General features: G+C 56.2%; 1 protein-coding gene across 7 annotated transcripts in view; it reads right to left on the bottom strand.

The window, feature by feature from the left end:
- Positions 1-1,795: 1,795 nt before the first annotated feature.
- The window catches only part of CEP164 (centrosomal protein 164), a 28,066-nt gene continuing 1,865 nt past the window's right edge, over positions 1,796-27,996 (bottom strand). Inside the window, exons 3-33 of one of the 7 annotated variants that reach the window (XM_064731966.1) lie at positions 27,639-27,750; positions 27,094-27,331; positions 26,505-26,657; positions 25,761-25,889; positions 25,385-25,462; positions 23,624-23,743; positions 21,421-21,843; positions 20,058-20,141; positions 19,544-19,627; positions 16,494-16,573; positions 16,134-16,265; positions 14,420-14,632; positions 13,752-13,886; positions 13,428-13,647; positions 12,797-12,874; positions 12,447-12,578; positions 11,683-11,805; positions 10,824-10,967; positions 10,553-10,636; positions 10,149-10,217; positions 9,436-9,614; positions 8,842-8,968; positions 8,413-8,477; positions 8,076-8,283; positions 7,326-7,433; positions 6,674-6,788; positions 5,884-6,228; positions 5,258-5,324; positions 4,886-5,002; positions 3,867-3,969; positions 1,796-2,489 (exon numbers count right to left, since the gene is read on the bottom strand). In XM_064731966.1, the coding sequence (XP_064588036.1) occupies positions 3,870-3,969; positions 4,886-5,002; positions 5,258-5,324; positions 5,884-6,228; positions 6,674-6,788; positions 7,326-7,433; positions 8,076-8,283; positions 8,413-8,477; positions 8,842-8,968; positions 9,436-9,614; positions 10,149-10,217; positions 10,553-10,636; positions 10,824-10,967; positions 11,683-11,805; positions 12,447-12,578; positions 12,797-12,874; positions 13,428-13,647; positions 13,752-13,886; positions 14,420-14,632; positions 16,134-16,265; positions 16,494-16,573; positions 19,544-19,627; positions 20,058-20,141; positions 21,421-21,843; positions 23,624-23,743; positions 25,385-25,462; positions 25,761-25,889; positions 26,505-26,657; positions 27,094-27,331; positions 27,639-27,750 (4,262 nt within the window). In that variant the 3' untranslated portion in view covers positions 1,796-2,489; positions 3,867-3,869. The other 6 variants (XM_064731967.1, XM_064731968.1, XM_064731970.1 and 3 more) reach the window with 6 other exon arrangements.

Here is a 27,996-nt window from a genome sequence, read left to right as displayed (position 1 = left end):
AGCCAGCTGTACTGGCAGTGCCAGCATCCCGCACCTGGCTGTCCTGGCAGTGCCAGCATCCCTCACCTCTCCTGGCTGTCCTGGCAGTGCCAGCATCCCTTCACCTCACCTGGCTGTCCTGGCAGTGCCAGAATCCCTCACCTGGCTGTCCTGGCAGTGCCAGCAGCCTTCACCTCACCCGGCTGTCCTGGCAGTGCCATCCTCCCTCCCCTCCCTGTGCCAGCTGTGCCAGCCTCCCTCACCTCGCTGTCCCGGCTGGTGCGGCGGCTCTGGGACACGCACTGGATCTGCCAGGGCAGGGGCTGGTACACCAGGTAGGGCAGGGGCTCCTCACGGAACAGGTTGGTCCCCAGCTGCACACGGGGAAGGTTTTCCAGCAGGGAGGAGCACAGGAGAGGAAGAGGAACAGAAAGAGCTGCTCAGCACCAGAGATCCCAGCCCTGCCCACCCATACTGAGCCCACAGTGCTCCCACCCTCCTGCCCAGGTGCTTTAGGAGCACAACAGTGCTTTAGGAGCACAGCAGCCATTCCCAGCAGGGCAGGCAGGAGCTGCTGCCCCCTCTGCCCACCCCAGGCAGGTGAGCACAGCACTGCAGCAATAGAAGCTCCCTCTGGGAGGACTCACCTGCCTGACCACCCTCACCACGAAGAACAGCGCTGTCATCAGGGTGCCCAGCATGGCCAGGGCTGGGGGGCTCTGCGAGCAGCACTCCAGCACCTCCAGCAGCAGCACTGAGCTGTGCCTCCTGGGCAGGCACAGGCCAAGCCCCTTAATGAGCTTACAGCCCTGCTCAGCCTGTGAAGTAATCAGGCCCTGCCCTTTTGCTCTCCTAATCGCAGAGTTTCTCCAACAGACAGCGCTGGCATTCCAGGAAAGGCAAATCCTCTGCTCCAGGAGCAGGGACAGACAGCCCAGCGCACACCTGCTCCCTGGGGACCACCTCAGCAGGGTCACAGCCCCTCACACCCCAGCTGGGATTTGGGATGTCCCAGAACCTCCCTGAGCTGCTCAGCATTGGGGTGGGAGCCTTGTCCCCAGCAGTGCCTGCCTGGACACTGTGCTGCTTCCAGAGCTCCTACCCAGCTCTCCAGAGGGCAAAGACACATCAGGCACAGCAGCAACGGGGGCAAAAAAGCCTGGAGGTGGTTTGTTTTCTTTTTGAGGATGAAACTAACAGCCTCCACTTGTGCCCAAGCAGCTGATGCACACCCTGCTCCCCACCTGATGCACACCCTGTGCCCCCTGTGCCTCACCTGATGCACACCCCTCACCTGGATGCACACTCTGTGCCCCACCTGATGCACACCCTGCTCCCCCTGTGCCTCCCCAGCTCCCACAGGCTGCTGGCAGGCGAGCAGCAGATGGGAGCAGGAGAAGAACACATCACCAAGCCTCCCTAGCTCCTGGTGAGCGTTACTCAGAGGTCCCACAGCACCCAGCACGCTGCTGGGACAGTTCCTGGCTGCTCCCAGAGCCAGGAGAAAGCAGCAGCCCCAGCCAAGCTGCAGTGAGACATCTTTCACAGGTGCCAGGCTGCCAGAGCGATGCCTTGTTTGCGTTCTGTAGTTTTGCTTTTCAGCTTTCTTCTCTCTGCCTCTGCGTTTGCTACCCTGTCCAGACACTTAAAAGAATAATGGTAACAAAGCCCCAGCGAGTTAAGTGGTCTTGGGAACTGCCAGAAGTGACCTTGACAAGAAAAAACATGAGAGAGCCCAGAGACAGGGGGAGATGTGAGAGGTAAGTACAGCTGGGTACCCAGCTACAACAAAACACAGTGACAACCACCAGCATCATACAAAACAGGCTCATGTTGATTTAATTTATACAAAACCAGATACAGCTGCTATCCCGGCTTTTAACAGGAAAAAGGAGCACATTTCAAACCGAGTTATTGTTTAAAAAATGGCATTTCCCCGCACCATTAATGCATGCTGCTCCCAAAACACAGAATGGACTCAGTGATATGGCTTGGGCCACAGCAACCACAGCTGTGGGGTCCCCTCTAAAACCCCTGACTGGAAGTACTGCCCTGTGTCCTCTGAGTATGCAGTAAACTAAAAGCAAAATCCCTGCAGGAAGGGCTTTGTGCAATCCAGCAACAGAGGGGATATCTGTGCTTGGATCCCTCCTTTCCTAGGAAGGAATAAGGCTATTCATGAGCAATTACAAAAACTCTAGAAAAACAGCAAGGAAAAATAAAATAAATACATTCTTAAGAGAGTTTCAAAATGGTGTTCATCAAAAATATATTTCCATATTTGTATTTGCATGTAAACATGCCCGTGCCAGGCTCAGGGTGTGTGCAGGGAGCAGAGCAGGGCACCCTCACGCAGCCCGGGGGCTCTCACAGCACAGGGATGTGGGGCAGCAGCTCCAGAGCCTCCCCCAGCAGCTGTGTCAGGAGAAAGGCTTTGAAGATGGCTCCTCACAGATGGGCTCCTTGCAGCGCAGCATCCTCGGCAGCCTGACGGGCGAGCGGCTCCGCAGCTTCTTAAAGCATCAAATATTCACAGTCAGCTCGGAGCAAATACTGACAAACAACCAAACAGCACGTGCCCTGAAAGCCTGGCTCCTCCCCTCCCAGCCCCAAGCATCCCTGCTGGCTGGGACACCCTCTGCATGTGTCCCAGGGGAACGTGGTGAGCAGAGCCAGGAGCCGCTCCAGGAGCTGCCCATCCCAACTCCTCAGCCACCTCCCACAGCCCTGATCCCCATGGATCTGCTGCAGGAGCAGCAATTCCGGGGCAAAAGAGCAATTCTGGGCTCCAGCATTCATGGCAGGGGCTCCCACATGTGCATGAAGGCGATCCCAGCTGCTGAGCTGGATCCCTCTCCCACCAAGGGATGGATGGAGGGACCATGGAGGATGCCCAGCACCCACAGGAGCTCCTCCCTGTGTCCTGCCACCATCCTGCTGCTCCTGCTGCCATCAGGGGACACAGCACCAGCAGCTGCACAGACCCTGCCATGTCCTGCCACCATCCTGCTCCTGCTGCCATCACAGGGATGGAGCTGCTTTGTTTCACAGACCCTCCCCGTGTCCATATTTTTAAATCCTTCCATATTAAAAAAAAAAAATAAAAAACTATTTAAAATAGTTTAAAAACTTGTTTAAAAACTATTTAAAATATTTTAAAAATATTTTTTAAAACTATTCCATATTTTTTTTTAAACTTCCATATTTTTAAATCCTCACAGGCTCACCTCTCTGCTCCTGCTGCCATCACAGGACAGAATTGCAGCAGCTGCTTTGCTGCCCAGCTCTGGCCAGCCTGGCATGAGAGGAGCAGGGAGGGCTCCTCCAGACCTGCCACTCTTGGCTCAGCTCCCACATCTCCCACCCCAAACAAGCAGAAATTCCCCAGGAGCCAGCACGTGCCATTCCCTGATTTTTCCCCCATCCTGCTGCTCCCAAGTGCCGGGGGCCGCCTGGCACTGCCCACCTGCCACCAAGCACTGCTGGGCATGGGGGCAGGCTCGTTCCCTGACCCATTTCCTCCAGCAGGGCCCCAGCTGGATGCACATCCTCCCGCTTGACCAGTTAACTCCAATCCTCTGTGATTCACAGCCCTGCCCTGCCATCGCTGGAATACCAATGAGGGCAGTGTTGATTTATTGAAGCCCTGATATGTCACTGCTGGATTAAACAGTCTATAAAGCATATTTGGACACATTACAGGATTAGAAGAGCCCGCCTGGGAAGTTCTATTTGCCCCTTCCTCCACTCTCTTGCAGAAACACCCAGTTTCAAGGACACGGCCACAGACACAGTGGAGGTGCCAGGTGGGGATCCCAAAAGCCCAGCCCATGGTGGGGAGCCTGCCCAGGCCCCCAGCCCACCCTCCCTGCAGAGGGGAACCCCACCTGTCAGTAGTGGTACACCTTGATCTCTCTGTTCTCATCCAGCCCCAGCTGCAGGAGGCTGGGGCTGCTGCCCGGGGGCTGCTGTGCCCGTGGGGAGAGAGCTCTGGCAGCTGGGTGAAGGAAAATCCTGGCTCACAGCAGGGCCAGCCCAGCCAGGACAGGTACTGAGCCAGCCCAGAGCACACAGGCCGTGCTCCATCCCAGGCAAAGGGAATTAGGGGGGATCAGGGAATTCAGAGGCACACCGCGCTCAGGGCAGCAGGGAGCTGTGCTGCTGATATCAGTGTACACTGAGGAGACACCCAGAGCCCCAGCACAGCATCCCTGGGAGCATCCCCGGTCACTGCACAGACAGGTATTGCTGCCTGCATCCAGCCCTGTGCTACAGGATTCCTCAAACCAGAGCTGGAGAGAGCCCAGCCCTCCCTGCCCCACCATGGCCCAGCCACACATCTCCAGGTGCCCTCACCTCCTCTCCAGGTGCCCTCACCTCCTCCAGGCTGCCCAGCAGGCCCTGCCCATGCCAAGGGCTCCATCCATGGCACCAGAAGCAGCCCTGCAAAGCCAGACCCCCTTCTTGCCCACCTCACCCTCCACTCTGCACTGTTTAAACCCATATTTTTAAACCCTCACATGCCCTGCCCAAACTGCTCCTCTGTGGCTGAGTAGCACCACTGAACACCATCACAACGCAGGGAAAGGAAGTGAAACTTCCATATTTTCAAATCCTCACATTCCCAGCTCCAACTGCTCCTCTATGGCTGAGCAGCATCCCTTAAGAGCATCACAACACAGGGAAAGGAAGGGAAACTCCCTCACTCAGGTACAGCCCAGACAGCAGCACTCAGATCACTCCTGCTCCATCTGCCAAACACCCCTGCAGCACCAGGCACTGCAACAGAGGGCAAGGCCTCGAAATTGCTGCTCAGTTCTTCATTTCACACCCCTCCTGCCACCCTCCTCCCACCTCCTGCAGGAAGCAGGAATGCAACTCAAGACCAGAGCCAGGTAAAAGATACACTTTGGAATCCTTCTTGAAGCCTTTCAACCATTTCTTGTTGCTCTCAATCATCCCCTCAATATCCCTTGTCTCGGGCTCACTGAATTTGGAGTGCTGGAAGAGCCTGATTTGTTCACTGTGGCAGAGAGAGAGACAGGGTAAGTGGGGAAAAAAGAGGCTGGGAAGAAATTATCCCAGAGATGAGAAAGTGATGGGCTGCTGAAGGAAAAAAACACCTCCTCTAATATATCTACTGATAATTCACCTTTTCTCCTTAATAAATAGTTCACAGTAATTACCAAATTGTAATCTACTGGTTATGTGAGGAGTGACCAATAATGAGTGCAGAGAAACAAAGCAGCACAGGGCAACTCAAGGGAAAAGTCCTTACTCTGCAGGGACATAGCCCAGCTTGGTGTCCAGGGGCACAGAAGTCCCACCGAGCCACGAGAACCCACCTGCAAAACAGACATGAAACAAAATCCACATTTCTGCAAGACAGACATGAAACACAGAGCCCCAAAATTCCACATTTCGGCAAAAACAGACATGAAACACAGAGCCCAAAAAATCCACATTTCTGCAAGACAGACATGAAACACAGAGCCCAAAAATCCACATTTCTGCCTCCCAAACAAACATGAAACACAGAGCCCACAAAATCCACATTTCTGCAAGACAGACGTGAAACACAGAGCCCTAAAAATACACATTTCTGCAAAACAGACATGAAACACAGGAGTCCCACAAAATCCACATTTCTGCCTGGGTGTGCTCTCCTGCACCACAGGCACTTTGCCCCACAAGGACCCCAAGGACACAGTGCTGGCTCCCCCTTTGCTGCTCCCTTGGTTATTAAAGAGCAGGAGGACAGGATCAGCCCCATGCTGCACTTCTGGAGGGAGCTGCTCATCCCTTATCCCCTTAGCACCCTTCCTAAGCAGCACCAGTGCTCCCCAGCCCTGGAAGCCTGAGACAAAACCAGCAAAGCAGGTGGGGTGAGGCCAGGAGACTCACCTGGGAAATACCTGTGCCATTTCTCTGCCAGCATGCTGTCCACTGACTGCCCTGGCATGGGGTAACTGGAGCTGGCCCTGCTGCCCCGGCCCCACTGGTGCAGGGGGGACACCCTGGGGGGGTTCCCCAGGGAGCTGCTGCCCCCCAGGCCGGCCAAGGAGGGGTGGCTGGGGAGGGGGATGCCCTGGTGGGGCGTGGAGGTGAGCAGGGGGGGCTGCTGCTGGCTCAGGGAGTCCAGGAGCCCCAGGACCCCGCTGAGCTCGCTGGTGATGCTCTGCACCGAGTCCCTCAGGTGCTGGATCTTGTCCTGCTGCAGCACGGGCCACACATCCACCCTCAGGTCAGCTGGAGGAACAAAGGGGAAGGAAGGGATCAGAGAGCAGCCCTGACAGGAGCAGCCCGTGTGCAAGGAACCAGCCCTGCTGCCTGCCTGCCCTTCCTCCCCCAGCACCACTCCAGGCAAGCACAGCCCGAGAGAAAGCAGAGCAGCACAGAGGGAGTGGCAGCAGCTTCTCCTGCCATGGTGGGAGAAAGGGGAAGCCCAGAGTCCTGCAGAAGAGCAATAGAGATCTGCAGGATCAGAGGGAAACCAGAGAGGTTTTATAATCCACAGAGATCTAACAGGCAGGTTCACCCACAGATCCCATCCCTCTTATCGGCCACTAAGGCAGGAAATGAGTTTTGCAACCAGGGGTGGGACACAGAGCAGTGCCAGACCTGCCCTGGACACAGCAGAGAGGTGAGAGGGAAAGGCAGAGCAGGCCTGCAGCCTCCCATGCTGGGCACTTACACCTGGGCTGGCCCAGGTTCACACTGGCCGTGCTGTTTGTGTCCTCAGAGGAGCTCAGATCAAACGTCACCACCTTCCTGCACGCAGAGCTCTTCAGCGTGTCCTCATCTGAGAGCTGCTCAGGAGCAGGAAAACAAAGCCAGTAAAAGCTGCTGCATCATCCCTGGAACACAAAAGCCACTGGAAATCTGCCTGCAGAGCTGGGCTGCAGTCAGGCACAGGTCAAGTGAAGGCAAACTCATCTCCAGCCCCTGACAGCACAGCCTGACTGCCCAGAGACTGCTCTGGCTCTCAGGGTGCAGAGGCCAAAGGCAGCACCACGTGAAGCAGGAGGCTGTGCTGTAAATAACCCCACAGCTCCTGCAGGCCTGGGCTCTCTGTGCCAAGGGCAGCAGTTTGACCAGCAAAGCTCTGGTTCTGCTGCAGCTGCTGCTGCCCTGCCTGAGGCTCATGGCAGAGCCAAAGGCTGCAAGGTTTGCTCTGGTCAGGAGAGCAGGCTCCATCCCAGCTCACAGGAGGTCACCTGCCCATTTTCTCCAGGCTCAATCCATGCAGCCCTTCCAAGCTGCAGCCACACACTCAGCAGCCTCTGGTGCTCTCACACAGAATGGATCCACAATCCAGCTCTGCTGCCAGCACCAGGAGAGTTTACCTCCTCCAGCAGCGAGCACTCCAGCTGGCTGAGCTTCTCCTCCTTCTTCTTCAGCAGCACCTGTCCTTTGTGCATGGCTGACTTCATCTTGTCCAGCTCCTTTGCCTCCTGCACAGACCAATGCCAAGGAGGGAAATCAAACAGCAATGACTGAAATAATCCCTGCCAGCAGCTGGGGTGAGTGCCACCACCTCACTCTGCTCAGCGCTGCTGCAGTGAAATCCCTCCAAGCCCAAGAGAGTGTGGGAAGGGGTGTGCACATCACAGTGAGCACATGGCTCAGAGCAGGCTCAGCCCGAGGAAAAGGAGCTTTCACCTCCAAACCCTCATCCAAGAGAGTCCTCAAGCCCACACCAAAAGAGTCCCCAAACCCTCATCCAAGAGGGTCCCCTAGCCCCCATCCAAGAGGGATCCCAAGCCCAGGGTCACCAAACCCACAGCAAGAGGGATCCCAAGCCCAGGGTCCCCAAGCCCCCATCCAAAAGGGTCCCCAAGGCCACACCAACAGGGACACCAAGCCCCCATCCAAGAGGATCCCCAAGCCCAGGGTCACCAAACGCACACCAAGAAGGTCACCAAACCCACACCAACCGGGTCCCCAAGCCCACACCAACAGGGTCCCCAAGCCCTCACCAAGAGGGTCCCCAAGCCCAGGGTCCCCCAGCCCACCCCAGCACCAGGAGCTGATGCCAGGGCTGCGGGCGCTCTGTGACCCCCAACACCCAGGCTCAGGCAGTGCCCAGGGCTCACCTCCTGCAGGTTCTGGCGCACTCCCTGCAGGAGCTGGGAGCTGTGGGGTCCCTGCTCGGCCCCCTGGGCCCTGTGCAGGTGCTGGTGCCACTGCAGGCTGGCAGCCCTGAGCGCCGATTGGCGCCGGCGCAGGGAGCGGCTCTGGCGCTGCAGGAACTCCTTGGCGCTGCGCAGGGACTGCCCCTCGGCCGAGAGGAAGCTCTGCACTCTGGGGGGAAAGGAGGGCTGTGCTGGCTCCCTGCGCTGCTGCCCAGCTCACACAGCAGCCCCAAACGGGCTCAGTGCCTGCTGGGCACACCCAGCACAGAGCAGGAGCTCTCCCGGCACGGGATCTCACCGGTCCAGCTGCAGCTCGCTCTCCTCGGGGCTCTGGGAGGCTGGGGAAGGCTCTCTGGATGAGTGCTGGGGGTGACACATTGCAAAAACCAAATGTTTATGGGGGAAACACAGGGCCAGGCCCCTAAGGATCCACTGACATCACCATGGCACTGCCCAGATCGAGCACAGCACCAGGGATGTTCCTGATGTGGCTCTTGAGGGAAACAAAGGCATTTCTGTCCCTGCTTTTGATCTGAGTACCCCACACTCCTCTCCACCCACTAATAATAGACAGACATCTGCAAATACTACTGAACACACCAGCAAAGAGAAATCCATCTCTGCACCTCAAATGGTTTCAAACAGGAGGAACAAATGCTGGGATTTTCAAGGGAGTTTCAGCCTCAGATCTCGCAAGGCAAACACCTTCACAGGCTGCTTTACTCACAGCTTGAGGAGCTTCTCTCAGGTCTTCAACACAGAGCTCAGCTTTCTTTCTTGGAGATTCCACACTTTCTTCTGCCTCCAGTTCTTTCAGAGCCTCCTGCTTGCTCCTGATTGCTTCCTCCAGCTCTCTGCCACAGGAAAAAGCAGCAGCAGAGGCGCTTGATTAGCCTGCACTGGTGTCCAGAGTGAGCTCCAGATTCCAGCAGGGAAAGGGCCACAGGGCTGGCAACACCAGGGCTGGGCATGCAAACTGCTTCCCACCCCTCCTGAGCAGCTCAGCCCCCTCAGGAAAAACCTCTTTGCATTTCAGTGCCCCTCTCACAGCCCCTCATTAACCACCCAAGGCAGGAGTGGAGGAGGCAAACCTGACCTGCAGAGGTGAAGGAGCAAATTGAAATTCACACCCTGAGTTAATGAAAAATCCAGAACCAGCCCCCAGGAACTCTGTGCCCCCATGGGCACCTGAGGATTATTCTGAAGGAACATGGCCCAGCACAGAGCTCAGAGGTCGGGGAGAGGCCCAGGTTAGGGTGGGGAGGTTTGCCAGGGGCACAGGGCAGATTTTGGGGTATCAGAGGCAACTCCTCACACGCACCCAATGCGTTTGTGCAGCCTCTGGCTGCGGCTCTGCAGCAGATCCACCTGGGCCTCCAGCTCGGCCTTCTGGTCCTGCAGCTCCTGCAGGGTCCTGCGCAGCTGCCGCAGGGACTCCAGCAGGCTGCAGTGCTCCTTCCTGCTCTCCTCCAGGCGCAGCTGAGAGGCCAGAGCAGCCTCCTGGGAGAAACACAGGACATCCCTTATCACCCTGGCTTTTTAACATTTTCTAAGCCTTCTGATGTTGACATTCTTGTAGTGAACTTTCTCACGCGCTTTCTGTAAATAACTCATTGTTTTGCATTCCTTTATAGAAGAAGAAAAAGTTGATGGACTGTTGGTTTGACCAGTGTCATTGGAGAGGTGGCATTGTCACCCTCCAATCTGCTGTCACTTTTAGAAAACTATAAATGTTAGAGTCAGAAAATAAACTTCCCTTTTTTCCTTCACCTTGAGAACAGCGGTGTGCACTTGTGTTCTTTCATGTCCTGTAGTGACAATCCCTCACAGTCATTGCCCCAAGAGCCAAACAAGGGGCACACAGCTCACGGGGTCCCAGAGCTACACAGCCACACACCAATCCTGGGAGAACAGGACTGTTCTCTTTGGGGATCTCAGAATGACCCACCACCCAGCACAGTGCTTCCCTAAAGCCCCAGTCCTGTGCCCTCAGCCCAGAGCAGCACAGCCCCTCTCGAGCCCAGGTGTCCGTACGTCTCTCTCCAGCTGCATCCGTCCGTCCTCATCCAGCAGCAGCTGCCTCCTCCTCTGCAGGGACTCCTCCTGTCACAGGGGAAGGGCAGGGCAGTGTCAGAGCCAGGGCACTGCTGATGCTGAGCAGCACCTCAGCCCTGAGTCTCACAACCATTCCAAAACAGGAGAGTTGTCAGGTGTGCTTCAGGACCCCTCTCACTGCCCCCAAAGAAAGCGCTGAGCAAACCCAGAGCTCAGACCTGCTCAGCAAACACCAGCAATGCTCAGCCCTGCTCTGACTGGTGGCAAAGCTTCACCTCTCAGTGGGATGGCAGCAGAAGCCCTGGCTGAGCTTTCCTGAGCAGCTCCCATGAGGAACCAGCCCAAGGACTGGCACAGGTCGGGGGAGCTCTGTGAGGACTCACCTGGCTCTGGAGCTGCTCTGATCTGGCCTGGATGTTCTTCATGCGGATCTCGAGCTCGTTCTCTGAATCTTGGAGCTTTCTTTCCTGCACAGGGAGCTGAGTTAAAGAGAAGGGCATAGGCTCCCCCCTCACCAGTAAAACACAAGCTGGGAAGTGTGACCTGCCACTCGTGTCCGTCACTCTGTGCTGGTGACAGACAGGGGGACAGGGTGGGGAGGCTCCAGGGCACCCCGAGGAGCCCCAGGGCCCAGAGGCAGGGCCTGCTGCTCACCTTCTCCCTGTGCCTCTGCTGCAGGGCCGCCAGCCTCCCCTCCAGCTCCGCCTGCAGCCGCTGCAGCTCGGTGTCGTGGAGCTGCCGCAGCCGCGCGGCCTCGCTGCGCAGCCCCTCCAGCAGCTCCGACCTCTGCCGGCGCTCCTGCCAGCCCGGGGGGCAGGGGAACACCTCTGTGAGGCACAGGGACCCCCAGCAATGCAGCACGGACAGGCAGGGATCACCAGCAATGCAGCACGGACAGGCAGGGATCACCAGCATGGACACACAGGGATCCCCAGAAATGCAGCATGGACAGGCAGGGATCTCCAGAAATGCAGCACGGACATGCAGGGATCTCCAGAAATGCAGCATGGACAGGCAGGGATCTCCAGCATGGACACACAGGGATCTCCAGAAATGCAGCACGGACATGCAGGAATCACCAGAAATACAGCATGGACACACAGGGATCTCCAGAAATGCAGCATGGACACAAAGGGATCCCCAGCTGGACACAAAGGGATCTCCAGAAATACAGCATGGACATGCAGGGATCCCCAGAAATGCAGCATGGACACAAAGGGATCTCCAGAAATGCAGCACGGACATGCAGGGATCTCCAGAAATGCAGCATGGACAGGCAGGGATCTCCAGAAATACAGCACGGACACACAGGGATCCCCAGCATGGACACACAGGGACCCCCAGAAATGCAGCATGGACAGGGAGGGATCCCCAGAAATGCAGCATGGACACAAAGGGATCTCCAGAAATACAGCATGGACATGCAGGGATCCCCAGAAATGCAGCATGGACACAAAGGGATCTCCAGCTGGACACACAGCACCCAGTGCAAGTGCAGCCCCCCAGGCAGTACCTCCTCCTCGAAGTGCTGCTGGATCCGCCCCAGGGCCTCCCTGTGCTCATCTCTCATCCTCTCCATCCTCCTCTCGTGCTCCTTCTCCACCTCCCGCCGTCTGTCGCCCATCAGCTCGCTGAGCTGCAGGGGGGGCAGGGAAAGGGGCTCCCCTGAGCTGCAGCACTGCACCGGAGTGGGGTCCCCAAAACCAGCCCCCCACCCAGCCCAGGGCACAGCGGGATCAGTGTCACAGACAACTTCTATGGAAAATCCTTTCCTCAGGAGTTTTCCTCCTGAGAAGCTGGGAGGCCTCAGGAACAAAATGCAAACAATGGTTATCTGCTGCTGTGGAATGCAACAGGTGCATCTGTGATTGGGCTCATGTGGTTGTTTCTAATTAATGACCAATCAGTCTGGCTGTCCGGACTGTCTCTGTCAATCACAAGCCTTTGTTATCATTTCTTCTTTTTCTATTCTTAGCTAGCCTTCTGATGAAATCCTTTCTTCTATTCTTTTAGTATAGTTTTAATATAATGTATATCATAAAATAATAAATCAGCCTTCTAAAACATGGAGTCATATCCTCATCTCTTCCCTCATCCTCAGACCCCTGTGAACACGGTCACAGCATCAGGGACTGTGTCCTGAGGTGCACAAAGCCTTCACCCCATTGAGGTGAGATGCTGGGAGATGTCCTGCCCCCCAAGGCAGGGATGTGGGCACCCAGAGCTCTCCCCACACCTGAAAACGTGAAGAACCCTCAGCACAGAGCCACCACTCACCTCACGCTCGTATTCCTTCACTTTTAGGGCTTTTTCCTGCACTTTCTGGTCTGCCCTCTGCAGCTCCTCACGTAGCTGGGCCTCCTGGCTGCTCTGTGCCTCTGCCAGCTGGGCCTGCAGGCTGGCAATGACCTGGCAGGAAAGGCACCCACAGAGACTCCTCAGCCTCTGCACAGGATCCATCCCATGCCCTCCCCAGCCCCACCAGCCCTGCCTGCAGCTGAGCCAGACCAGAAACACAGCCAGGGAGGGGGGAAAAAACTAATGCCACCCTCCCTGGCCACCTCTGGTGACAGCATGAGGGGAAAAATAAAAGCCAGCCATTGACATTCTGAGGACACCATCCTCACCTCACGGTGCTTCTCCTCGGCTGCAGCCCTCAGCTGCTGGAGCTCCCTGGCACTCTGTTCCTCCAGCTCCTCTGCTGCCTGCACAAACACGAGCACAACAGTCTGCTGGGAAAGCTCTGCGTGTGGGGGTGAGGTGCATTTGCAATTAAACCCTGTCCAAAAGCACCAAAAGGCACAGCAGTGACCTCCCCTCCCTCCAAACGGGATCACTGCAGGTGCCTTCACTCCCTCTGTGCTTTCCCTCCATGGTTCTCCATGAATCCCAGTCATGCTGGGCTGCAGGGACTGGAAATGCCCAACCAAGGGGCTGCCCAGGTCCCTGCAGGGCTGAACCAGCAGCCAGAGAGGGGCTGGCAGCTGATAAAGGCTCAGCTCAGTTCTGATCTGATAACAGGGCTGGGGACACACACAGCGATCCTCACCTTGTCTTCAGATGCAGAGTGGCCATTGCAGTAATTGTTAGTTAATCAATAACAACTGGGGAGCCCTCCTGCCCACCTCCCTGTGCCCCCAACAGCCCTGGCACCTGCCCTAAGAGAGCTGTCCCCAAACCCTGCAGGTGTGAGTTAACCCCACACCTGGCACTGCCCTGCCAGCCAGGAATGGCTCAGCCTGGCCATAAGGATCTCACCTTCTTCTTCTCCCTGTCCAGCCTGTCCCTGAGCTGGCTCAGGAACTCCTCCTGCTCCTGCTCCAGCTCGCCCATCTCCTTCTGCTGGGCCTCCTCTGCTGCCAGCCTCATCTCCTCCAGGGCAAGCTGCTGCTGCCTCTGCAGCCTCTCCTGCTCCAGCAGCTGCTGGGACTGCCACTCGTCCCTGAGCTGCTGCAGCCTGGCCTCCTGCTCGGCCCTGCTGGGTGTGGGACAGAGCACAGGCATGGGATCCATGCAGGGGGCTCAGCCCTGCCCTCCCAAAGCAGCCCTGCACAGCCCAGGAGGGGCAGCAGAACCTCCCACCTCATCCTCTGCTCCTCTGCCTCCAGCTCTGAGGCCATTTGGGCTCGCAGCTCCTCCAGCCTCTGGGCTTTTTCCTCTCTGAGCAGCAGCTCTTGCTCTTCCTGCTCAGGCTTTGCTAAATCTTCTTCTGGAGCGCTGACAGAAAATAAAACCAAAGGAAATGGGTTCAGTATCCCCCAGTCCCCTGTCCAAGGGCTCCAGCTCAGCTGGGGTGACACATTAATTCCCCCCACACCTGCAGGACCTGCTGCTGGCACAGGAGATGCAGCCCCAGCACCAGCCCTGAGCAGTGTGGGTTTCAAACTTGCTATCTCATCACAGTTTACACTTCTTTTGGGGATTTTTGGGTTTTTTTTGCAGGTGAGTGAAATCCACTCTCACTAAATGCATGCAGGCTCCCAGGCAAGGTACCTGGATGCATTAGCACATCTGGAAGCTCCACATTTCCATATTACACCCTTTTGCTACACTTTTTTTTTCCCCTTCAGGTGCCATTTCTGCATCTTCCTGATGAGCCCTGACCCAATGCCTGTCCTTCCTCCTCCTCCTCCCTGAGAGCCCTGATCCTGCTCCTTCCCCAGCTCTGCCCCATTCCCAGTGGTGCCTACAGCAGCACTGAAATCCCCCTTGGAAAGGCTTGCAGGAGATGGAGTAAAAAAGGAAAGTACCTGAGGGGCTTTTCTTTTTGCTGATGAAGCTTTTCAGCTTCCTCCTCCTCCTCCTGCCTCATCTCCTCCTGGAATCGCTGGGTTTTCTCCTCCTTTGCTGGAAATAAATGTATTTCCTCTTGCTCCAGCTCTGTCTCCACCTCCCTGACGATTTCCTCCAGGGATTCATCGGGAGGCTGGCTCAAGGACTGCTCCATGTCCTTCTCAGGTTCCCTACCAAAGACAAAGAGCTCCTTTGGCAAAAGGGTGACAGAAAATGAGAAACATAAAAAGAGCAGTGACCTCCACCACAGAGCATCAACCCCAAACCAACAATCCCAGAGCCACCTACTCCAAAAGCTTCACTGCTGACCCCAGGTGGACCCTGAGGATCACTGGTGGCTCCAGAGAATCTCCAGCTGATCAATGAGCCCAGCTGCACCCCAGGCCCAAATAACTCCGGTTTTGGCCCACCCAAAATAAAATCTGACAATAAAATCTGGCTTGGTGAAAAGCCCTGGCCAGGCTGCCAGGCACAGGAGCAGATCCATCAGTACCTGCTCCCAAGGTATCCCTCCCAGCCCAGGGATTGCTGCTGCTCATGGACCAGGTATCCTTCTGCAATTGCAGCCTGAAGTGTGCTGGGAATTTGCCAGCTCCAGGCAACAGAAAGCCCTCAGCACTCCAAAAACCCAAACCCAATCTGGTCCTAATTAAGTATTTTTCAGAGAGACAGCAGCAAAATTATAAGCTGAAGGGGAAGGAGGGGAAAATCGAGATTAGTCTAGGAAGGAAGATTTTTGTTGTTTGCTAGTGAACAAAGCAAGAAGGTCTCCCCACGCTGTGAGACTGGCAGGGCAAGGCAGAGGGATCCTGCCAGCAACCAGGGAAATAACAGCCCCAGCTCCTCACCTCAGTCAGGAGAGAAAAGGTCATTTCTGCAGCCATTAGCACAAAGAGCAAGGCACAGCAAAGTGTCTGAGGGGGCTCTGGAACAATCCCCCTTCGTGGAGCCCCCCTTGCACCAGGTGTCCTTTACCAGGCTGCTCTGCAGAGCCATTCAGCCCCTTCCACCTGGGCATCACCTTGTTCCTCTGCCCCAGATTGTGCTGCACAGGAGCCCCAGCACACACACACACACAGACATTTACACACACACACAGACATTTACACAGCTCCTGGAGAACAGAGATCCCTGTCCCCATGGACACTGCCTGATCCCTGCAGCTGCACCTGCTGCTGTGTCACCGATGGCAATGCAGACTCAGCAGCTCACACCCCCTGAGCTGCAGGTAGGAACCCACACAGCAGCACACAACAGCAGCCTGGGCAGGGGCTCAGCTCTGACCCCACTGTTTCACTGCCCCCAAGGTGCCCAGTGGCGGTAAATGGGCTGAATTTGTGGGGTTTTACCCTTTTTTTGCACAGCTCAGCCTCACCCAGCAGGTTCTGTGTGGGAGTTTCTCAGGGAGGGAAAATGACACAGTGACACCTGCATGGGGAAAGGCTTTCCCAAAGACAAAGCAGCAGCTCCCCTCATCCCAGGGAGCCCTGAGCTGCTGCCCTGGCCCTGCCCAGGCTGCTCAGCTGGCACTGTGGCAGGGGCACAGCTGCTGGCATGGGCACACAGCCCCGCTGTGCCCACCAAGCCCAGCTGCAGCCACCCCAGGGACAGAGGGACAGGAGGACAGGAGCAGTCACAGCCACACACCAGGCACTGACCCCAAGCCCTTACAGGTTCTGTGGGCCAGGCAGCTCCTCGGGGTCCACCAGGCTGTCCAGGGCTCCCTCCTGCTGCTCCTCCCCATGGGGATTCTCTGAGCCCCAGGGCTCCAGGGGCGTCTCAGCAGCACTGGGATCCCTCTCACTGGGCAGCACAAGAGAGGGCACACAAGATCAGGTGAGCTCAGGGCAGGTGGGCAAGGTACTGGCAGAGGCTGCAGCACAGGGGGAGCTGCACAGGGCACACCTGGGCACACCTGGGCACACCTGGGCACACCTGGGCAGGCTGCAGTGAGCACAGCAAGGCAAGGAGGGCAGGGCAGCAGGAGCTGGAGCTGCCCACACCTCCCTTGTGCCCCTGTTTGTACCATACCTCTCAGCAGCTTCTGCTCCTTTCCTTTGCTCCTTCTCCACACTGGCTTTGCTTTGGTCTTTGTCCTCTTCTCCCAGCTCCTGCAGGTAAAAGCAAACAGGGTGGAGTTTGTGACTCCCTCAGAACTGGGGATATGGGTTTGGCTTTTCTTTCCTGAAGCTCATTTTACAATCCTGAACTCTCTGGAAAGCACAGGAGAGGAATCTCCCAAAAGAGAAATGTCCCCCACACAGAGTGCTGTGGCAATGAAGCAGAGGCTGCATTGTCTGGGACCAAAAACCACAATTCTGCCTCCCATCCAGGCTCTGGGGCAGGGTGTGAGGGGCTGCACAGAGTCTCCATCCAGGCATTTCTGACTCCAGGGCACCTCAGCAACCCAGCCCCCCTGGCAGCACACTGAGCATCCAGTTGGCTCATTTGTGGCATAGTAAATACCAGAAATATGAATAGAAAATATCTGAATGTGAAATAATCAGCTGCTCCCCGCTCCCTCTGTCCCTGCAGCAGGGACACCTGAGCAGGGCAAGGACATCCCCCCTCACCTGTCAGCCCCAGGGAAGCAGGCAGGGCCATTCCCAGGGTTTTGGGGATCCCAGCAGGTGAGCCCAGCCCCTGGCACAGGGCCGAGGCAGGGCGGAATTAACGCCGCAGTAATTAATGCAAATGTGCAGCAGAGCAAACGGCAGAAGGGTTCCCTGCAAGTGCTGTCAGCTCCCATCACGTCAGCCTGGGCAGGGCCCCCAGCCAGCCCCTCCTGCCCCTGGGACTGATGGCTGCACCTCCCCAGAACCGAGATCAGCAAACGTCCCCTGGCTCAAATGGGCTCTGCCAGAGCAGCCTGGGACGGGCAGGAGCCAGAAAAATGGGGCAGGGATCATCCTGGAGAGGGGGGAGCTGCTCTGAGCCAGGAACAGGGATCCTGCAGGGGAACTGCTCACAGGGAACTGCTCTGAGCCCCTGAACAGGGATCCTGATTGGGAACTGCTCTGAGCCCCTGAACAGGGATCCTACAGGGGATCTGCTCACAGGGAACTGCTCTGAGCCTGGGCACAGGGATCCTGACTGGGAACTGCTCACAGGGAACTGCTCTGAGCCAGGAACAGGGATCCTACAGGGGAACTGCTCACAGGGAACTGCTCTGAGTTCAGAGGGATCCTGATTGGGAACTGCTCACAAGGAACTGCTCTGAGCCTGGGCACAGGGATCCTGACTGGGAACTGCTCTGAGCCAGGAACAGGGATCCTACGGGGAACTGCTCACAAGGAATTGCTCCGAGCCCTGGAGCTCCTGATTGGGAACTGCTCACAGGGAACTCTGAGCCCTGGAGCTCCTGCTGCCTTCCCTGTGATTCCCTCCCTTGGAACCACAGGCTGCAGGAGCCTCAGGACACGTTGGGAAGGTGAGGACAGCCCCCATCTGCAGGGAACGAGGGCAGATTTTAAGCCCTGCCTGTGGAATTGTCAGATCCTTGCCCAGGATCTCTGCAGCCCCAGCAGCTCAGTTTTCTGCAACCCCAGCTCAGTTTTCTGCCCAGCTGCATCCCCCGAGGACCCTTCACATGCTGCAGACACAGAACCAGCTGTGTGAACACAGCAATGACAGATCCTGGGCCAGCTCCTCCCTGTGCACAGCCCAGACCCCGCGGGACCGTCTGACATCAGCTCAGATCCTGCTGCAAGGTGCCAGCACTGAGCACCTGGCACAGCTCTGCCCTTGTCCTGGGGCTCTGGCACTGCCCAGGCTCCCCAGGGAATGGGCACAGAGCACTCACAGGGCACGGGGGGGGTTTGGGGTGTCCCTGTGGGGCCAGGAGCTCGACTTGGATGGTGTTTGTGGGTTCCTTCCAGCTTGGGATATTGTGTGGTTTCACAGTTCTGCTTCTTGAACCTCCAATCTGGGCAAGGGAAAAGGGAAAAAGGGAAAGGGAAAGGGAAAGGGAAAGGGAAAGGGAAAGGGAAAGGGAAAGGGAAAGGGGAAAGGGAAAGGGGAAAGGGGAAAGGGAAAGAGAGAGGGAAAGGAAAAGGAAAAGGAAAAGGAAAAGGAAAAGGAAAAGGAAAAGGAAAAGGAAAAGGAAAAGGAAAAGGAAAAAGGGAAAAGGGAAAAGGGGAAAGGAGCAGCCTCCCCTCTCCCAGGTCCAGCAGGACACATCCCACAGAGCCTCTGCACCACCACAGCTCCTGCCAAATCACACCGACAAACCCCCTCCAGTTCTGTGCTCACAGAGCTGCCAGAGGTGCCTTTTATTTTTATTTGTATTTTTTGGAACAGGATATTTTGCCATTGAACTCAAAGCAAGGCCAGCCCCTCACACGGAGCAGCCCAGCCTGTGAGCACAGACACAAAGGAGCAGCTGCAGTTCTGCAGGGAGCTGCATTTCACACCCAGCTCTGCCCGGGCAGGGCTGTAACAAACCCACCGTGCCTGCCCCCAGCAGCACTGGCATGCTCAGAGCCGGGCAGGGAGCAGAGGAGTTTTGTTTTCCCTTCACATCTGCTTGTGCTCATTATTGGGCACGGGAGCACAGGTGTGCTCTGCAGACAGGATTGCTCCTCCCTGCTGGACAGGTGGCACTGTGCCACCTCAGAGCAGCTGATGTGCCACAGTCAGGGCAAGGCTGAGGAGCCCCAGCTGGAGATGGGCTGGGAGGGCTCCAGAGGAACGTGGGGCTGAGCAAAGCAGCTCAGAGCCATGCTGAGAGGACAAGGATGGAGCAGAGATCTCAGCAATGCCAGGCTGACACAGGCATGTGCACACACGTGCCACAGACCCACTGAAAGGAGCCCCTTTCCCCCCTGCATTAGAGCAGGCAAGGCAACCAAATGCTTAAAAATAAGCTTCCCTCTACCAAAATCTGTCAGAGGGAGTTAACCTCCTTTTCCTCCCATTGATTCTATCGTGTTCTGCCACACAAATCCTTCCCATCTGCTTAGGAGAAAGAAAAGGACAAATACAAAAGAAGAAAGGAGAGCAGCCCTGTTCAGCTCTGCAGGGCCCTCACTGACAGCACCACAGTGCCCCAGAGCCCCCCTGATCCCCCACACAGCCCTGACCTTGCTCCTGGGGCTGTCCAGATCAGGGGGCACCGTCCCCACACCCAGACCCTCCTGGCACAGCTGGCTCTTGGCGTCCAAGCCCTAAAAGAGAAGGCAGAAAGGATCAGTGTGGGATGGGCAAGCAGAGATGCTGACAGCAACGTCCCAGCACAGCTCAGAACCCCCTCAGCACCCCATGGCAGCAGAGTGGGCACTGCAGAGTGGGCACTGCAGAGATGGGCACTGCACCATGCCAGGGCAAGCTGGAGCCCACACCCAGGGAAAAAGGAGGAAAAGGAGGAAAAAAGGAGGAAAAAAGGAGGAAAAAAGGAGGAAAAAAGGAGAAAAAAAAGGAAGAAAAAAGAGGAGAAAAGGGAGGAAAAAAGAGAAAAAAAGGAGGAAAAAGGAGAAAAATGAGAAAAAGGAGAAAAAAGGAGAAAAAGGAGGAAAAAAGAAGGAGAAAAGGAGGAAAAGAAGGAGAAAAGGAGGAGAAAAGGAGGAAGAGGAGGAAAAGGAGATTTTGGTGACTCACCAGCAGCTGAGGCACCTCATGGTCGGAGCTCCTGGACACTGGCAGGTCCTGCTCACAGCCACTGACCCCGGATGCCTTGGAAAGCTGAGAGGAAAAGCCCATCAGAGCCTGCACGGGTCCCACCCTGCAGCTTCACCCGGGCACTGCTGCTGCCAGCACAAACCTGGCCTGTCCCAGGCAAGAAAAGGCGACTGGACATCATGGGGGAGACACCAAGGATGTGTGTGACCCATAGGACAATGATGTGTGACCCACAGCACAGGGATGTGTGACCCACAGCACAGGGATGTGTGACCCACAGGACAAGCACAAAGCACCACAAGGGCAGGAGCTGGAGCTGGGGAGGGCACAGAGGTGCTCCTTGAACACCCCTGACACAAGGCACTTGCTTCCTCTCCATCTGCAAGGATCCCTGCAGCTCTCAGAGCTCCCAGCCCAGCGCTGGAGCCATAAAAGCACTTTAAAATTCCACTTTGCTGTGCCTAAGTGCCCCTGCACTCCCAGCCATTTGCAGCTGCTCGATGGGAGCACCCTGTGGCCCTGCTGACCTCAGCAGAACAGCTCAGGTGCACGGAGATGAGCAGGGGAAAGCAGCACCCTCAGCTCTTCAGGGCGTTTTCCAGGCTCAGATTTGCAGTTCATCATTTCTTACAGACATTACGCATCAGTGAGCTTGAGAAACGATCAGAATCAGCAGGAAGGCAGCCAGATTGCAGAGAGATCGTCCATCAGATCCCCAATTCTGGCTGGGATCCTGCTCTGGAGCGTGGGCAGGGTGGGCAGCACGGGTCTGGCAGCCCAGCTGTGGGCAGGCAGTGTGACACAGCCCCAGCCCTGCTCCTGCAGCTCTCCTCACACACAGGCAGGGTCTGTGCTGCCAGAATCTGCGCTCCCAGCTCCAGAACCAGCTCCAGAACAGCCCTGGGCTCTGCCCCACTCCCAGCTCTCACCTCGCACGGAGCTGTGAGCGCAGCTCTGAGCAAGCTGAGAACAACCACAGCAGGAGAAACAAAGCAGCACGGGCAGCTGGGCTCGGGGTGAGCTGCATTGCCAGCCCTGCTGGCCCAGCACAGGCAATGGAAGCTGGGGCTGCTCCTCCTGCAGCCGCAGAGCACAGAACACACCCAGGGCTGTGCCTGGGGTGGCTGTGCCTGGGGTGTGCAGCAGGGAATGACTGCCCAGCTCAGCCATGAAGGTGCCCAGCTGGGGATTCAGAGCACTCCCAGGAATGACTGCCCTGCTGAGCAGGAAAGGTTTGGGCTGGCTGCACAGGGAAGCAGACAGTGCCCCAAGAGCTGTCCTGAGTCAGGGCCTGACGAGACAATAACAGCCAACACCAACAGCACACAGGCAGGACTCTTACTTTGCCATCATCCAGCCTGTCCTCTGACACTGAACCAGCTGCTGCCTCTTCCCTCTCTTCCCGCAGCGCCCTTTCTGCACAGGACAGGGTGTCAGCAGTGGCAGCCAGGCTGGCTGGCTGCTCTGTGCCCTCCACAGGCAGAGGGGCAGCTCGGGGCTGCCCGGCAGAGCTGGGCACCTCCAGCCCTGCTGAGCTCCTGTGCCCCTCGGACAGAGGCAGCTCCTCAGCTGCAGAGGCGTCTCCTTCCACCTGAGCATCTTCTGCCTGGTGCCCAGCAGGCTCCTGCAGCTCTGCCTGGGCACTCAGGCTGCTGCCAGGCTCCCCAGAGAGGAGCTGAGCTGCAGACGGGGGGCACGCCGCTCCAGAATCCAGGGAACAACACTCTGCTGCTTCTTCAGGGTGCCTCGATTTTAAGGATTCCTTCTAGGCAGCAAGTCAAACACAATTACAGACCCAACACTCTCCCTGGGGGATGCAGGAGTCAGGATCAGCGCAGGCTCTCCTACAGCAAGCAGCACAATCACAAATCTTTGGGTGACTTCAAGACCTGTTTGATTTCCTTCCATGTAGTCCCATTCCAAGGCAAGGGACTCCAGTGGCATAACCTCACTCATTTCTTGGGCTCTGACTTCTTTTGATCTGTTGTTTGTTTATTCACAGCGGGTAAGAGTGGCTGTGCAAGGCCACCAGCCCTGTGAGCACCCACGTGCCCCACTGCAGGCCTGTTTGTGCTCCCACATTGGATCTGTCTGGTGAGAGGCGGAAATTTGTAAGAGACCCCGACAGGACAGTTCAGTTCTGCCTGCTGACATTTCAAGCAGGGGAGAGCAGGCAGGATCTCCATCCCACCTTCCAGAGGGACAGACTGAAAGCAGCACTCAGAGCTCAGAAAGAGCCTGTGACTAACACAGGAGGCTGAGAGATGGGGGAAAACCAGCCCCAAATTAAAGCTTAGTCACCCAAAGGTTCCTCTGCCTCTCCAGCAGAGGGGAGGCCACAGCACTGCCCAGGGACAGGGGCATGGCCAGGGGAAGGCTCCCTCATCAGCATCAGCATGCAAACAGAGCTGCTGGCACATCCCACTCGCTCACTGTTTTATTAATGCCACGCTGCCTTGTCAAACAGCGCCTGCCTCCTGTGCACGCCGTGTTCTGTACACTGAGCGCATATTTTAGCTGTGTATTTTTATCAGAGAGCCTCTGGAACGCTCTCAGCTCCCAGGCCAGGGCTGCAGCGCTCCTGGAGCACGTTCTGAGTGTGTCACTGCTCTGCCAGGGCTGGCACAGCATCCAGCAGGATGGAGAGGGCGGAGGAGCCCAGCTCCAGGCACTGCCCAAAAACTGCAGCTCTGGGGCTCAGCTGCAATCAATCCCCTGGCACTGACAGCTCCCAGCCCCTGGGGCACCAACCAGCCACAGGAGGCTCCTGGGGACAGCAGGACCCAGTAAAGGTGGGCACAGCGAAGTTCTTTAGTGCTTCCCCTCTTATGGGGGTTAGGGTGGCTGGAAAGTTCTGCTCCTTTTGCACAACCTGCTCCAGAGTTCTCCTGAGGACATCCCACCATGGGACCTGGCAGTGTCCAGGATATCCCAAACGAGGCCAAGCAGGGCTCTGATGCCTGAACAGGATCACACACACCCCAAAATGTGTCAGCACACCAGCAATGGAGTGCACACAAAAGGACCTCTCCCCAGGCAGGTTCACCTGAGCTACTGAAATATCCCAGAATAATCTCTTTGGCTGGCAGAATCCTGTTTCAATGGCAATAACAGGCAACCCTTTTGTCAGGCTCACACCTTGATGATCACAAATGCAGCTCTGCAGAAGAGGGACCCGTGGCAGTCAGACCCACAGGAGGAGGAGGAATAGGAAGGTTTTTCCTCCTGCAGGAAGACTTTCTATGAGATTTTCTAGAGATTTTCTCTGTATTTCAGAGCTGGGCAAGTCAGCTGGGTTATAACTGGCTTTGGGTGATTTTTCCCAAGCTGTGACATCCCACCCACCCCGAGTGGCACTACCTGATGGGAAATCCCTGCCTCTCAAACCACTGCTCCCAGCGAGCAGCATTAAACTTTAACCAGCACCAGCAACAAGCCAAGCAGCTGCAGACACCACACACCACAACACCAGCAGCTGCCTACTGCATGCAAAGCCTGGCTGGCACCGTGCAAGCAGGGCAGGGATGCCAGGGAGCCACTGTCACCTCTGCCAGGCTGGCAGCTTCCTCCTCAGGGCTCCCGTGGGGCTGGGCAGCACCAGCAGCACCAGCAGCACCAGCTGATGGAGGGCTGCCACGCTCCTCCTGCTCCTCCTTGCTGTTCTCCTGGGTGGGGGGACACAGCCACTTGCAGGATCCCCCACAGCACCTCCCCAAGCTGGAGCATTTGCCCACCCAGGACAGGTCAGCACCCACCCACATGCAGCCCTGGAGCACAAAGGGACCCACAGGCCCACATTCCCAAACATTCCCAAGCTGTGGATGCTTCTCTCTGCTTTTCCTGCTGGCCAGCTCCATGAACTCACTGCTCCTGCTCTGAGCTCCCCATGAGCTGTGTCTGATGCTGCCTCTGCTCCACCCAACATCCTGGCTCAGCAAGTCACTAAAACCTCCTATTTCCTTTGAATACAGGCCTCCAACCCTGACCACGGGCTACATGAAGCAGTTTTTTCATTATTTCACCCATTTCTGCTTCGATTTCCCCCTTAGGACCTGCTACCCAAACCCTTGTCTGCTGCTTGGCAAGGGAGCAGCTGAGGTTCCTCCTAGGAATGCTTTTCTGCTGCCATCTCATGGAGCTACAGAGGAATTCTGTTTTCCAGTCGGGCACTGCTGCCTTATCAGGACTAGGCTATCACCGCTCTGGGTCAGCAGCCTGGCAATTGCCATTCCATAATGGATTCCCAGAGCCCCATCCCCACGGCACTGAAATGCCAAGGCAGCTCTTTGTTTCCACAGACATTAACATTGCAGTGAGGAGCTGGGCCCCCACAGGCTGCTGTTGTCTGGAGATGAGAGTCAGGGCTCTCTTTGTCACATCCACTTTAGCATAAGCCTCTGCAGATCCTGCCCAGCGCCCTGAATAGGTTCTCCAGCAAAGTACTTTACAGCTTAATTTTCCTGCGCCGTGAAAAGGATAAGGAAAATACTCTAAAACACTTTAAAAGAAATTAATTTGCCTTTCAGATACTGGAACAGGATTTTCAAAGCGGTGAGAAAGGATTAATGTCAGCACAAACAGTCGGGCCAAATCACCAGAGCTGCTTACAACGCACTTCCCATTGTGCCCTTGTCATGCTAAGCCTGATCCCAGCTCAGGAGCAGAGGGAAAGCACAGCCCCTGCTCAAGCCTTGGCTGCTCTGCATGCTCTGAGCCCCAGCATGGGATTTAGCAGCAGGCTGAGGAGAAAGGAGAGCAGGTTTGGTGTTGGCACAGAGAAGGGGACACGTGCAGCCCCCGTGAGGGCTCCTGTGGAACCCAGGGACAGCAGCAGAGCATTCCCAAAGGATGCTCCCCTGTCCCCTGCCCAGGGCCAGCACTGCAGCTTCTGCTGCCAAGGAGCCTTCCTCCACAGCCCTGATGAACAGAATGGAGGTGCCTCTTCCTCACTGAGCCTTCCTCCCCATCCCTGATGAACAGAGAGCAGAATGGAGTGCCTCTTCCTCACTACCTTCCTCCCATCCTGATGACAAAGCAGAATGGAGACCCCTTCTCACTGAGCCTTCCTCCACAGCCCTGATGAACAGAGAGCAGAATGGAGGTGCCTCTTCCTCACTGAGCCTTCCTCCACAAACAGAGAGCAGAATGGAGGTGCCTCTTCCTCACTGAGCCTTCCTCCACAAACAGAGAGCAGAATGGAGGAGCCTCTTCCTCACTCTCACAGGAAACTCATCCCTCTGTCACTGTTCCTGCACCCTCATCCCCTGGCAGTGCCTCTCCCACCTGGATCATCACCCTGGTCTTACCTCAAAGTCAAAGCTGCCTGCCAGGGCTTCAACGTCCAGGTAAACGTTTTTTAACAGCCTTGAGGTCCCAGGGAAACTCTGAAGGATAAAAATAAAAATAAATAAATGGCCAAAATGGAGTTCTCACCCGTGCAATGCCACAGGAGGGTTCCTCAGCAGTGAAATTGGGCAGCAGAGCCATGGCAATGCGCCTCCAAATGCACCTTGGAATGACACCATGGCAGATGCTCACTAATAGGGATTCCATGTGAAAATAGGGTCAGATGATTTTGGGGACCAAGCAGCACAAAGAAAAGAGAGCACAAATGGAAGAGCCACTGCCAGGAGAGCACCAGGAGGCTCCAGCACTCTGCTCACAGGCAGGGCACACAAATACCTCATGGTCACTGTCCTCATCTTCCTCTCTCCATTTCTCTGGCACTGCCACGTTCAAGGGACGTTTCTCTTCACAGATCAAATCCAGCAGGTTCTTGGTGTGGCTGGAGGGCTTTGGGATCTCTGCAGGCTGTGCAGGCCAGGAGCCAGGGAAAGGAGGGGTCAGACAGCAGGAAAGGGAAATACAAACCCACTGAGACACTGGGCTGCTGGGGGTGGCAGTTTCCTACCACTCAACATGCTTGTTTATTTCTGAAGGTATTTATGTTTATGTTTTGCACACATTTTGCTTTGGCTTCCTTTAAAGGGTCAATTTCTTCCCATTTAACAAGTTTCATTCATCCCCAGGTCACTTTCTAGTAATAAATAAACAAAGCATTCCACATGGTTGTAATCCTTACTCAGCAGGACAATAGCTCTTTAAATTTTATCCTCAAATAGACGAGTGAAAGTAGTTTATTAAAATGCATTATCTGCATTGTTTGTCATGCTTCATTTGGGCACCAAATTCTACTAAAACTTAACATTCTTTTTTCCTCTGCAGCAGTTATTGAAACAATTCTTTCAATCTGCCAAAGACAGCAGAAGAAAGCTCACCACTAATGTAGCACTAGAAGAAATAGAGTTTTTTAACATACAACGGTATTTCCAAACTGACAGAAGATCACAAACCCTGTCATTTAAGTGTCCCCACACCTTTGCAGTGTGCCTCCAGGGCACATTCCCAGGGCAGAGGGAGCCTCACCAGCGTTCCTTCCTTGGGGCTGAGGCTGGAGTCCAACACATTGCCCAGGTCCAGGCTCCCACGGAGGGCGACGGAGGAAGGCGGGGTGAGGCCACGGAGAGGAGAGAGGCTGCCCAGGGGAGGCTGGATGGGGGCCAGCTGGGAGCCTGGGGGCTGCAGGAGCACAGGGGGGTCACTGCCAGGACAGCACAGTCACACTGCTGCCCTGGGCAAACAGGGGCTGTGGGGCTGACCCTGCTCAGAGACCCCACACCCACACATGGGACAGGTGGGGAAACAGGGTTGAGTCACTCACACACTCTGCTGTCAGAATTCTGAGTGGGTCCAGGGACAGGTGGGGAAACAGGGTTGAGTCACTCACACACTCTGCTTTCCAAATGCCTGGCCCATCTGAGTGGGTCCTGCATACTCCCCTCCCTCCCAGACACACCAGAGAGTCTCACAGCCAAAATCAAAGGTGATTCTGTACCCAGTGCTCCCACCCAGCTGATTCACTGCCCATCACTGGGCCTGGGGTCACAAAGCACTTTGTGTCCCTGTCATTCCCTGCCCAGCCCTCCCCAAAGCACTGCAGGCACATCCTACTCACAGGGAGCTCCTTCAGGAGCTGCTTCTCCTTCTTGTCCTTCTTCTTCTTCTCTTTCTTCTCCTTCTTGTCCTTCTTCTCTTTTTTCTCCTTCTTCTCCTTCTTCAGGCTGCCCCGTGCCAGCAGCTTCTCCCTCTCCCTGATGACCAGCTGCTTGTAGTGCTCATCACAGGGGTGCTCCCACGTGGAGAGGCCGCTCTCAAAGTTGAAGAAATAGACGTCACCCCCTGCAATGGCCTGGCTGCAGGGCAAAAACAGCAGGGAAAGGTGAAAGAGCACAAATTAAAAACACGGCTGCACAGGCCAGAATATCTTTGCTGATGGTGCACCTGAAGCTCAGGGAAGAGGAGTGTGATGTGTCCAGGGGGCCACAAATGTGCCAGTGAGGGAAGCAGCTCTCCCAGGATGTCATACCCAGCTTCCCAAACTGTTCTGCCACCCTGAGCTCCTGATACCCCAGCAAACCCAATCCTCTGCCAGCTGGAGCTGCTCCCCTTGTCCTGGCACTGGGAATGCCCAGCACAGCTGCTGCCAGAGCTCCCTCTCACCAGGCCTTCCACTCGGGGGGCAGGGGGGTCACCAGGCACTCCCTGGCCAGCCACAGCAGCTCCGACTCCTTGTCGGGGTCAATCCCAATCGTTGGTGCAAAATCCCGGATTTCTGGGGAAACAGAGAGCAAAATGTGAGCTTGGTCCACCCAGCAGAGCCACCCTCCTCAGCTGAAGCTGTGGGCACACTGGGAAATCCCGAGGCAAAGCCAGCAGCAGAGCCCTGTGTGCCTGTGGAGCCAGGCTGGGGACAGGGGCAGTGACACCATGGAGTGACACTCAGCTGTGCTAAATTCCCCTGTGCTCTGCCCTCTCCAGCACTCCAGAAACAATCCCCGTGTTCTGAACACCCCTGGAA

This window comes from Zonotrichia leucophrys, chromosome 24, assembly GCF_028769735.1.
Source record: "Zonotrichia leucophrys gambelii isolate GWCS_2022_RI chromosome 24, RI_Zleu_2.0, whole genome shotgun sequence".
Taxonomy (NCBI): domain Eukaryota; kingdom Metazoa; phylum Chordata; class Aves; order Passeriformes; family Passerellidae; genus Zonotrichia; species Zonotrichia leucophrys.
This window is presented reverse-complemented; position numbering and strand designations above follow the sequence as displayed.